Source organism: Prinia subflava, chromosome 5 (genome assembly GCF_021018805.1).
Source record: "Prinia subflava isolate CZ2003 ecotype Zambia chromosome 5, Cam_Psub_1.2, whole genome shotgun sequence".
Lineage (NCBI taxonomy): Eukaryota > Metazoa > Chordata > Aves > Passeriformes > Cisticolidae > Prinia > Prinia subflava.
In genome coordinates this window covers 32321957-32335132 of record NC_086251.1, presented here as the reverse complement: position 1 = coordinate 32335132, position 13176 = coordinate 32321957, and the positions used below count along the sequence as shown (strand labels likewise).

At 41.1% G+C, this 13176-nt stretch overlaps 1 protein-coding gene across 1 annotated transcript in view; it reads right to left on the bottom strand.

Moving 5' to 3' along the window:
• The window catches only part of LOC134551321 (formin-like), a 130998-nt gene extending 126593 nt beyond the window's left edge, over positions 1-4405 (bottom strand). The window contains exons 1-2 of the mRNA XM_063398809.1: positions 2289-4405; positions 90-207 (exon numbers count right to left, since the gene is read on the bottom strand). Of these exons, the coding sequence (XP_063254879.1) occupies positions 90-207; positions 2289-3680 (1510 nt within the window). The 5' untranslated portion in view covers positions 3681-4405. The remainder of the gene's footprint in view (positions 1-89; positions 208-2288) is intronic.
• Between the last annotated feature and the right edge of the window lie 8771 nt (positions 4406-13176).

Sequence of the window (13176 nt, the reverse complement as noted above, 5' to 3'; positions counted from 1 at the left end):
TACTGTGACTTATCACCATCTCTGTATTAAACAGGATTAAAAATTAGTCACAAACTAATTTCTGCAAATGCTTCACCTCTTTGTTTTACCTGCTTCTGTGTACTTTAATCCTACTTTTACTTCTTCATCATTTGCTTTTGGTGGCGGCCAGACAGTCTGGAGTCTCCCTGGAGTCTTGTCATCTTGCTCTGAGGGACTCAGGTCAGGCTGTTAAAATGACACAATAAAAATTAAAGTCTGCAGTATCAATTGATTCCAAACAGCAACTGTCATGCTCAGCTTTACATATGTGCTCCAGAAGGATTATCTGTCTCATTCTACAGATTGAATGTGCTCCGTTGGTTGGGAGACAAATAAATCAATGCAGAAAAATATTTTTGAGGAGGAAAGAAGTATAATGCATGTGACATGCAGTGATTTGTTGAAACTGTTCACATCACGTGAAAATGTTCACATCACACCTTTGGTGAACCACAAAGGTGGTCACGAATGCTAGAGTAAAAAACCCTGTATCTTTCTTCCAAAGTGAAATATTCCAGAGTGTGCTCCTCTTAGAAGTAAACATTAGAGCAATTCACCTAAGACATCATTTGACAATATAATTTTCTGGAAGCAGAGCTAGTTTATGAAATTCCTGCCCCACCCCCAGCAGATTGCTCAGTCCACATACCAGGTAATACTGCCACATCAAAGTAATGCTGCAGCTGCTAATGGCTCTGCACTGTCAACTGGAATGCTAAAAGAACTCTTTAAATGGGGAAGGGGTGGAGGGGAATGCCCCACTAAACATGCACTCTTTTAGAGGGATTTTTTTTAATATCTCCAATATTTCTGTAATCTGATTTACAACATATTCCTACAAGTAATTGCATAGACACAACTGCAACAACAGTGCAACCCTATATGAAAATGGCCTTATAAATGGCCCACGGGAGCAAGGGAAAGGAAAGGCTAGACCCTTGGACTCTGGCCTTCCCCTAAGAAAATACAGATTTGCACTAGACCAGACATTAAGCAGACATTTACAAAAGCCACTCCTGCTGACTCCTGTGCCTCCTCCCTCCCTGTGTGTGATGACAGCTTTCCAAATAGGTTTGCTGTGAGGCACACGAACGCTGACGCCAGCACAACGACTGGTGTAAGCAGGAAGGAGCAGGCCAGGAATGGGAAGGGCACACACAGACTGCCCTTGCTGTACATTCCACAGCCAACGAATACCTGTTTTCTCCTCCCCACAGGTAATTTACTACAAACTGGTATTATCAGTCTACCCAAGTGTCGGCTGGGATTTTTTTACTTTTTTTTTTTTTTTTAATATTATGGAAGAGTAAAAATTTTAAAGAGAGTACAACCAACACACAAAATTAAGTTCAGTAGCTTCGGGTTTAAGGTCCAATTCTGAAAATGGAATCCATCAGGTAACTCCCCCTTCAGCCAACAATAATATCCTAGGCTGATTACCCTTGCCCAAGATGTGTTTGTAAGAACTCTGGGTTGGGCGAATGCCAACCCAAAGGTTACTCATTTAATTAAAGAGCTCAAATCACATTCAAAGTCAATTATGACTGTATGAAAATTTTGCATTGATTTTTTTTAAATATACTAAATACATCTCCATATGCCTAACAGCATTAACCTTGCAAACACTTATAATAATCAAAACTTGAGTTGTCTAATGTAAATCACTGAGTTACACCTGGATAAGGTTAAATGCTTATCAATATTTAAAAAGCCACATATATGCATGTAAACAAAACAAAAACAAAAACTTGCTGTTCTATGTCTTGAACAAACTGAGCTGAAAAACATCCACAACTTCTTGTGTCAACTCTTATCATAAAATTATCTCTACAGGTAAGAAAAATACTACTTTTAAAAATAAAATACTTAATGAAAGAGAACAGGATGAGATTGAGAAACTGTTAAATAATATTAGAGTAAATATCTGCAGCATCAAACTGATTTAAAGCCATAATTAACATATGGAGAACTGTTATGTAGAGATGTTTTAAAATCAGAAACTGATTTTTAAGTTCTCACTTCTAACTAAGAGGCTTTTACTGTCACCATCACTTGTGGCTGAATACTGCTTCAACTGCAGATGATCAAAAATTCTGACAAATTAGCCCCAAGATTTCCTCAGCTGGGAATCCAAAATTCGAGACTGCCAAAAGAAGAGCAATTTTGACATTTTGATCTTAAGTCCCCACCAACAATATTTAAACAAGAAATTATTTTCTTAATCCTTCTACTTCCACATCTTAGGAAGAAAAAGTAATTCAACCTACAGATTTGTCTGATGGTCCATCCCCAGGTTTTGATTTTGACCTTTCAAATACAGCTTTCAAGGACTCTTTTTCATTTCTCATTTTGCGTTTTAGGGCTTCCAGTTCTGAAGGATCTGCAGTTGTTTCTTTCTTGGGAGGTCGCGTGAACAAGGCTTTAAAGGCGTCCAGTGCAGATTCAGCAGGGCTTGATTTTATCTCCTCAGAGGGAAATCGTGGTTCTCTTTTGCTGGAGGCTTTGTTCTCTTGAGCTTCATCACTGTCCTCGGTCTCCCCAGATCCCCCACCAGAGTCCTCAGTTCTATCTTCATTCTTGGAGACGTCTATGTTTAACAAGTGTGAGAGCTGTTCTAGGAACGTGGGATTTGCTTTAGGTTCAGATGATTTTTTTTTAATGGTCAAACCTGATGCAATACTGGATTTCTTAACAGGCTGTCGTAATTTAAGCAGAGCTAAATCATTCTCCCGCGGTTTAATTTCTGTCACAGTTTCCCCATCTTCTGAGGTCAGTCCCTTTTTCTTCACACGTAGTCCACTAAAGAAAGCAGGCAGCTGGAAAGTCTTTTCAGCCAGTGCTGTTTTCTGGAGTGATATATTATCAACGGAAGGTCTATGTTCTTCACCTGAAAGTTCTTGAGGGCATTCCCCTGTAGCAAGCAAACGAGTGAATTGCTCATCCATTAACATTTTGTCTTTTCCATTGGAGTCGTACTGTAGAATACCATCCAGCTCTTTTGGGAGCCGCGTAGAGAATGGTGGGTGTAACTCAGTGTCATCTGTATCCACAGGGTCATCACTGTTGCTGTGCCCTTCTGATTCTGACTCTTCCTTATTTTCATTGCTATTGTCCAAGGCCTCAGCAGACAAAGCAGCATTTTTTAGCTCATATTTGCTTGCAATGTTCTCATCCGTGTCTAGGTCCTTATTCTCCGTGTCCGATTCTGTATCACTTGTTGTATGAACCAAAGTACCTTGCACAATAATAGCATCCTTGTCCTCATTGTCCGATTCAGACAAAGAAGTCTGAACAAACCTCAGATGCTGAAGAAGTAATTCATTTTGGTCAGCTAACTCCAGCTCCAGGCCTGCTTGCCTGTCGGACATTGGGTCAGCTTGGCCACTGGTCCTATCCACGCTGTGCTGATTTTCGGAGTCCTCATTACATCCATTATCATTCCTCTCATGCCAGGTGTCAGCGTGAGTATTTATATTAATGTGCAAAGGTTGAAATGCTTTAAGCACTGTTTCTTCCTCGGGAGCTGCAGATTCAAACTTAGTTGTAAATCCAAACAGTGTTTTCACAGAAAATGTAGTGAGTGAGTCAGGGTCACTCTCTGGTGAGTTCTTCAGGTCTAAAAGCTCACCACAGTCAGGCATCCCATTATGTTCTTCCATGTTGCGTGAAGTAGAGAGTAGGTTCTCTTCCAGCAGTGCTGCCGACTGCTGAGCAAACTCTCACTGCGCGCATTCAGGCTGCCGGCGGGGCTGCTGCCGGCGCAACAGGCGGCCTGGCCCGGCCCGGCCCGGCTCGGCCCGGCTCGGCCCGGCCCGGCCCGCGCAGCCCGCCGGCCTCCCGCGCTCCCGGCCGGGCCGCCCCTTCCGCCCCGGCCCTCGGGGCTCCCCGCTCCGCCAAGGGAGCAGCCAACCACCCACCGTAAAAAAAGTTCTCGGCAGCGTCCGTCGCACAAGAGGGGCTGTCACGGCACTGACCCGGGCTCAGGCCTGGGCCAGCGGTCCCCGCGGGGCTCCGCACCCGGCGGGCTGCGCCCCGGCTCCCGGCGCGCCGAGCCCGCAGCGCCCCGCAGCTACAGCAGCCACCCCGCCGGGCCGAGCGCGCCGCGGCTGCTCCCGACTTCCTTGTCCCGGTGCGCCAGCGCTGGGTGGTTTTCAGCAGCAAATTCCTGACGGATTCCTTTGCATAGTCTTTCCACTAGGATGAAGAACTCCCTTTGTAAATCCATAATCACCAAAAAATGTCAAATGGAAACACGAGCTAACGACTCTGGATCTTCCTGTGCCCCCTCCTGAAGCCCTTGCAGAGCCCCCAGTGCCCGGCCGGGCAGAGCCAACTCGGCTGAACGCCCTTGAAGCTGAATAAAGTAGGAAAAAAAAGAGACTCTCTTCCGATTTGCTGGAGGTTTCATCTGGAATGCAGATTTCAGCCTCCAGGGCCATGAACAAAAACCTACGAGACTGGTTTCATATTACCACTGTCCTTGCCCTGCGCGGCTGCTGCCGAGAGGTGCACACAGGTACTTATCAGAGGCTGCGGCCGCGCCCAGGCACCGGCAGCGCTGCGCGGCGGGAGAGCGGGCAGCGCCCGGGAGGGACAGACGAACTGCCGAGAAACCGGACAACCTCGTCCAGCTGCACGGCACCAGCCTGGGAGGCTTCCGAACCAGAACAGTCTCCGCTGTCACGTTCTCTGATGGTTTTCACGGACTGCACTGCTATACGTGTGTGATTTGTTTCATTGAAACCAACAAGAACACTTGAAATCTACAAAACTGTCTAACTCAACATTAACAGAAACTACCAGGGATACTACATATTTTTTTTTATCAATACAGATGGAGAAAGTACCAAATACTCTTAAGCATTATTGATATTCAGAAAGTCAGTAACATGTGGGGCAGGTTTCCATCACAAGTCTCTACTTCTGCTATTTTTTTTAAATTTTACCCAAGGTTAAAGGGTCATTCTACAGGCAGCCGTTCAGCTGTGATGAGTAATCTTAAGCAAGCAACATGGGGAAAGCTGTCCTTCACAGGGCAATCAGCTGCAGATCACAATGCTGTATCGGATTACCGAAAACATTTACTAAAAAGCTGAGTATTATAGACAACATGTAACAACAAAGTATCCCAACACATCTAGCTTTTGGTTTAATGTTTAAAAATCTAGACTGTACAAAAACCATTTGTTTGTCAACAGCAAAAGCAAGAGCCATTGGTATCTCCTACAGGAACAAAGTTTCCTGAAAATCAGATTGTAATACTAAGGGCTTAGATGAAGCTTACAGACACCTTTTCAATTACAGGGTTACGTGCACACCTATAGACAAAGGGCATTGGAGTCATTCCCATCTTTATCTGTGATAGAGCAATGTCTTCTGCCCTGCTGCCTGGCATTTCCTTAGCAAGCTCTGGACTTGCTTCTCCGCTATGCTTAATCACCAGGGGCCAAGGTCAGAAATGACTGACAAGTCATAGCTCCCCTGGTTTCTACGCTTAATACAGATTAATATCAAAAAAGGAAGCTCTGCCTAAAAAAAGAGACACAGAGTCCTTATCACTCCCTATGCCAACCTATCCTTAAAATACCAGGATTCATAAAACAGGTGGAAGGAAGCTATCACAGCACAGGTGCTTCCCCCAAGACAAAACTTCTCGAAGGCAAATCTAAAGCAATTCTAAATTCCATTTTATGACAAAATAAATGAGACGAAGTGACAATACTGAACCAAAGTTTTCTACATTTAAATGTTCATCTGTTTCTATGTTCAATTACATGATTAATTGCTCATTGTTCTGATAAATTGTATGGTTATGTCTTGCTTATTTATTTATGTGCCTATTTATTTGGGGTTTGATTAACTTATGAAGGATGAACATTAATCATATGTCCAAGAATAGTTTTGTTAGTCACCAACAAAAATATAACTCTATGACCAACTTTATGATACCTTTTAAACTAAACATACTGATTCAGATTATACCGAAGTGTTTATTAATCTGTATATATTAATAATAACCCACACTTAGAATAAAACTTCCCTGTAATAAAAAAGGACCCTTTTTACCAAGCTGTAACAATCTTATTAAGAGAAGGTTAGTGATTACAGCCACTATTTAACTTTTTAAGATTGTAATGGATTTATGAAAAGTTTAGTTTAAAAGTGGACTTAAAACAGGAATCTCATACTTTATGTCTAAACAACATCCCAACAAAATATAGGAGACCACGATCAAATTAGAAGTGAAAAGGATGGTGCTTTAGTGTAAAGCTAAAGTTTTACAATATACTGAGGTGCTAGAAATCCCAGAGTTGAACAGTGAATAACTAAAGCACCAAAAGGAGGAATATACCATATAAAACCAGAGGTAATCTCACAAGGCTGCAGAAAATACTGCTTTATATGTACCTTTTTTGTAGCAAACTCTAGGAAGTATGGAGAAACTTTCAAACTCTTTGAGAGCTAGGATGAACAAGGAAACTCATCTCTACATATGTGCCCCCAGAAATGATCCAAAACTGAAAGTCGTTGTCCTGAGTGAGTCTGCCAGTCTCTGAAATTCACCACACAGTCCATAAACTCCCAGCCTAAAATATGGCTTTTGTAGAGACCTGCTTCCCACATTCTGATGATCAGCCCAGTGCAGAGTCCTTTGAGAGACTGTGTGGCTGATAATGAAATACATATTGGTTACTTACTCAAGAGAGTGTTTTGTGGGTAAAATACATACATCAGTATGTGCCCTTAATATTTTGATATAAAAAAGAGGTCGTCGTTGTGATGTGAAATAAGATGGAGCCAGTTTGTTGGCAGAGGTGTTTTAATGCTGCGTGAATATATCTCCTAAGGAAGGTCTCTCTGAACAGGCTGCAACACTGCATCTAAAGGAACAACTTCAAAATCTTTAGAAAAAATCAGTTACGATTATGTTACAAGCCTCTTTACTTAATAAAACAGACAACTCCCTGGTGCCTCAGAAAAGCCCTTAAAACCTGTCATAGCAACTTTCAAGGCAGTCAATGCACTAATTAAACAAAAGGACAACCATTCCTTACAGTTTAAAGCACATTTAACAATCCACACCCTTTTTGACCTACATTTCATCACAGACAGAAGTCACACCCACAACTCACTCTAGTTCTGTTCTTGGGATGTCTAAAAGCTCATCTGAAGTAGGTTTTAAAACTGCCTTTGAAGAAAACACACTTTAAGCAAGAATAAGGTCATCAAATTTCTACCCCTATCATATGTCAGGGTTCAACACTTCCTGACCCCATATCTATTCAGATTGCCTTTTCAGATCACTGTAATAACAAACTAGATAAACACGAACAGGACAGAAAGACGTTCTACAAAACAGCAAGGTTGCTAAACTGAAAACAAATATTCTACTGTTTTTTCAAAATAACCCCAAATCTAGAAAAGTTTGCGTAACTTCTTGAAAATAATAATGGAATCAAGTATGCACCAATTGTGTCAGGCTTCAGAAGAGCCACGAGAAGCAGCAGGCTCTGTTGTAGCTCAGGTGGAGTGAACTGCTCTGAAGTTCAGCTGACACAATCTGCCCTCTGCCCTATCCTCAGCTCAACCTTTACTGCGTGGATTGATAATGGTCTTAACATTCCTCTGCTCTCCTGTTTGTCTCTCCTGCTGATTACCTCACTTTAAACTTAGTATTTTAACCCATTAAATGCTCTAAAATAGGAGAGGCAGGGAAGATAGAAGATGACCTGTAAGGCCTTGATTTTCATCATTATTATCAGCTTTGTTACCTCACTTAGACCATTATGTGAGCAGCTTTCTTGAGTTTTGAGGGAATTGGATATCAGCAACATAACTGCTTTTAATTTAAGTAATTAAATTTAGATGTAGCAACAGAAACACAGACATGATAATTCTCATCAGAATTCAGCAATACATGATGTTAACAGAATGTATGGACACCACACACATTTGGTGTAGGGGTCTGTATAAATCCATCTGTATAAAAGCAAAGTGTTTTTTAACATTTTCATCAAAAATCTGATTGACATTGAGATATGGACTACTTTAGAGAATTTGAAAAAGCACTGTAATAGCTATACAGTTAAGAAATCAGGAAGCACACTAAGAAACTAATTTTACTATTTTGCAGGAGTGCATACTGTATACTGTATCAATAAATGGAATATTAACCTGTGAAACCTATCATATGAAAAAACAATGGTAGATCTGAGACAGAAATTCTAGAAATATATATTGACTGATCTGGTTAATATGAGCAGATATACAAGTAAGAAAGGGAACAGAAGATCACTATAAACTGTGTAAGTAAGCTAAGTAAGATCTTTGTACATTAAAGCACAAAGGCTGGCATTTAGTGTTACAAAGAATAGAGATGAATTTTTAATCCTTTTCCTTTTCTAGGTTACTTTTTTTCATCTTCTTTTCATTTCAACAGGCCTTTTTCTCCCCAACTACAATATGACATAGTAGTTTAAAACTTAAACAAAAAGCTTTGTAAAATAAAGTCCACATAGTTACATTAATTTACCATAATATCTTAAGTAATTACTAACTATTAATTGCAATTTTAGCTGAATTTTCACATCTCACTTATGTGATTTTTTTATTTGAGATGAAATGCTGTATAAAAATAGGGTGGAGTTTCATTTCTATTTTGTTCCATTACCTTCCATATCTCTATCTTCTCCCTGCCTAAGGTTTAAAATCTAATGCAGGATCTTTTTTCATGCTTCTGGTGTAGATTGTGCATTTAAAAGTCCTGTCAGAGTAGATTCATTCACTCTCTCATCTACAATATCTACCATCTAGCAACTAATAGAAACATAAAAACATCTTTCAATAACAAAATGGACAAGCTGGAGAAGTGGGCCAATGGGATATTGTGAGGTTAAACGTGACCAAGGTCTGGTGCTGCACCTGGGCTGGGGCAATCCCCTGCATCAGCCCAGGCTGGGGATGAGCAGATGGGAGCAGCCCTGCCCAGAAGGACCTGGGGGTGCTGCTGGGTGAGAGGCTGGACATGACCCAGCCGTGGGCACTGCCAGCCCAGAGAGACAAACGTGTCCTGGGCTGCATCCAAACCCCGTGGGCAGCAGGGCCAGGGAGGGGATTCTGCCCCTCTGCTCTGCTCTGCTGAGACCCCACCTGCAGGGCTGCACCCAGCTCTGGGTGCCAGCACAGCAAGGACAGGGACCGGCTGCAGGGACTCCAGAGGAGGGCCACAAGACGATCAGAGGGCTGGACCATCTGTCCTGTGAAGACAGGCTGAGAGAGTTGGGGTTGTTCAACCTGGAGAAAAGAATGGTCTAGGGAGACCTTACAGCACCTTTCAGTACCTGAAGGGAGCTACAAGAAAGCTGGAGAGAATCTTTTACAAGGGCCTGTATTGCCCTCGGACAAGGGATAATGGCTTCAAACTGAAAGAGAGTAGGTTTAGATTAGATATTAGGAAGAAATTCTTTGCTTGTGATGCTGGTGAGGCTCTGAAACAGACTGCTCAGAGAAGATCTGGATGCCCTATCCCTGGAAGTGTTCAAGGTCAATTTGGATGGGGCCCTGTGCAACCTGCTCTTGTGACAAGTGTCCCTGCACATGGCAGGGGAGTTGTAATCAGATGATTTATAATGTCCTTTCCAACCATTCTATGATTCTAATTTCATAAGCAAACACTAGTGTATCTATATATGCACATACACAATTATATTATACATTATTGTTAGGGTGCTCTTAATCCAGAGCAAGCAGAGCTTTTCAATAAATAGGTTTTTCATATTGTTATTATTATTAATGTAAGTGCACTTTAAAACAATACTGCCAAACTTTTGATCAGTCAGGCTAAAGGTTTTCTTCTAAAAGCAGAAAAGGGCCATAGATAACATGACTGGGTGTAGTGCAACTGTGAATAAATAAATTGGTCCATTTCAGATGCTGTTTCCTGGGAACATGATCTTAGCTTCAGAACTGCTCTCCAGACACTGGCTCCTTTTTTACCACAATTGTCTTGCTGTCCAGTCTGATGGCTGCACAGGGAAGACAATATCTGGGTGCGACATCCCGCACTGATGAGGAAGGGAACACCCAAGGGTTGTTGCCACCAGAGCAGCTCCTGCAGCCTGCTTTCAGCCACTATCTTTCTTACAGGCTACTTCTAGTAGGGCTGCAGTCCAAACAGATTCTGATGGCAGCAACTGCTGCAGCAGCCTTCTCACTACTGTTCTTTTGGCAACTCGTCCTTCAATCCCATGGACTCATCTTGAAGAAGAAAAATAAGTTTTGGAGATACAGGGGCTCTGTAATGCAACCCAGAACGCTGTCCTGAAAGAGTCACGGGGAGTCAGTTGCAGGATAAAGTGTCTTGTTGGGTCCCTAGCAGTCCATCAGCCCATGTTGAACACTTTTTTTAATAGAAATTAAGACTTTTGTTTTGAGTATTTTAAAAATAATGGAATACATATTCTTCCTATTTAATTACAAGAAACTGAAATTATCCCATTTCTTCATAATGCAAATTATTAGATTTTTAGACACTAAATATTTCTTTTAAAAAATAGTAAGAAAGATGAAAACAAACTGTTTACTAATCTCAGATATCTCTTATTTCACTCAAAATGTTGTTCTTAAATGGCCTTCATTTGTAACTCCTCCTGCTCCACACAAGGACTTCTAAATGCAGACAATACTTCCTGTTGTGGCATATATTTCTAGCAGTGATAACAGCTATGTCACAGTTCCTCTCAGTTCAGTTATTTGTTCTCATCTCAAGAATTTATTACAAGGATAAACCTGTACCTTCACACTAGTACAAGACCATTCTAAATAATTATTTTAAGAAAAGAAAGTTAGGACAAGAAATCAATTTTACAGCAAGTTCAAGAGAATACCAACGGTGGCTGTAAGCATTTAAAAATACATTTAAAATGTACTTCTAAGCCAATTTTTGTATTTCCACCAATAGATGTCACTCTTACACAAATCTGTCCTAGCGTTTCTTTGCACAAACTATATTATACAATCTAGTCTTTAAAGCAATTTCTTTCAACCATTCAATCCTTCCCATGTTACTTTCCTCTTCTACATTCCATTCCCTTTCCTTCCGATTTCAAAACTACTGCCAAAACGTGTCTCTGTAGGCTGCTTACTGCTCACCCTGGGAGCATGTAAGTATTTCCAGCTCCATTGAGCTGGCCTGACATTACGATGAACTCAGGTTGCCCTCTGAAGCTTGAAACCTGGGGTTTCACACCCCAGGAAGTTTAGAAACCTTTCCTGTCAAAATCATGGCCAGTCTGACCTCAGTGCCAGTTCAGCTTCTCCAAAACCGTGAGAAGCAGCAGCACGGCTCCCAGTGCTCGGGCTGTGCACATGCACGTGAGCACACACACATGCACGTGTGCACAGGTGCACACCCACAGCTTGTTCCTGCAAAGCATTTCCAGGGAGCAACTAATTTAAACTAAACACCCATCAAGATTTTAGACGTGGCACATCATGTGTCTTAATCTATTTATATAATTTCAAAAAATTTCCATATGTATTGCTCTCAGCTGCACAAAGACATATGGGCTCACAGATCATCTGGAAAACTGTATCCCATTCAAAACTTGGCAGTTTGTCAGATATTTTGGAACATGCTTTTAAACTGACCCGAAATAAATGCATACCAAAAATGTAATTGTATATAATAAATGCTTGTTGAAATCCAATACAGCATGAATACAGTCCTACTCACATTCAGTTCCAGGCTCAGATGCAACACACTTCTGTTGATCTTCTCTTTCTCATTTGAATGAGGAAATGAGTTTGAGTGCCCCAGTCTGCAATCCAGAACCCACGTATCTTCATCTCTGTTTGCCACATCCAAACTAGTCAGCCGTTCAGTGAAGTCATCCTTCAAAGCAGACTCTGCTGGGAGGCCCAAATGAAAGGAAATTAGATTAAATAATTCTATGCAGCTGCACATAATCTCTGCACACAGAAAGTTCTGCATTTTTTTGAAATCCTGGTACACACTACTAACATGTGCATGTTCAGTTCTCTCTTTCTTTAAAGCATAACAAAATGGTATAAAGGGCTTACCAACTTTGTTTTTACTTAGAAAAAATCATTTTGTCCTTAAATTTTGTGGATCAGATCTAGCATTTAAAAAAAATGGGCTGCTTGTCCTTCCCCCATACACAGACACAGACTGTAAGATGTTTGAGTTTTCCCCTCTGCCAAGGCACTCTTACTGGTCATCCTAAATGTGCTTGTTACACATACATATTTCAGACGTGGGTGTGAAGTGTAAAACTACACTAAGAAAGCTCCATAAACTGATTTGACAAACTTTTTGACATTGACTGAACACAGCCTTAGTGGGGATTGTGCCAATCCACTTTAATCCCTTACACCAAGTGCATAAAAAGCAGAGTCTTTCAATCAAAATTGATACTTAAGATTTTACCTTTCTCCAGTAACCTTAAAACATAGTATCAGCCTGGTTTTGGAATGGTTTAGGTACAAACAGCCATGGATTTAACAGGAGAGGTAAAAACAAAACCTGTCAGCCACGGGTGTATTCCTGTATGTCATGCATTGCAAGCACTCAGCACTCTCCCTTCTGTTCACAGCATTGCTGGTTTATTAGACCCCCCAAAATGTTTCTGCATGTCTCTGTTTCTGCATGATAGTTTCCACTTTAGCAATGAGAAAACTAATGAATTCCATGAAGTTAGTGTGTTCAGCTCTGCAGTGGTAATGTCTGACATAAGATACATAACAGCTCTTTTTATATTCTATAGGATATATACTTATATCCTCTTATATATACTCTTTCATACATAGACACATCCATCTTGGAACATTTTACTGGAAACTTCAGATATTAGCACCATTTCTGGCTGCTGCAGCAGCAACCCTGGAAGAGTTCAAGGCCAGATTTGATGGAGCTCTGAGAATCTGATCTAGTGAAAGATACCTCTGTCCACAACATGGGGGTTGGAACTAGATGATCTTTATCGACCTGCTCAATCCAGGCCCTTCTCTGATTCTACTAATGGCACTTACAATGTAACTTCTTACTTTTGTAAGAAGTTACAATGTAACTTCTTACAAAAGAAGTTTTTTCTTTTCCCCTAACTTTAACATTTAAAAAGACATTTAAAAAAGAGG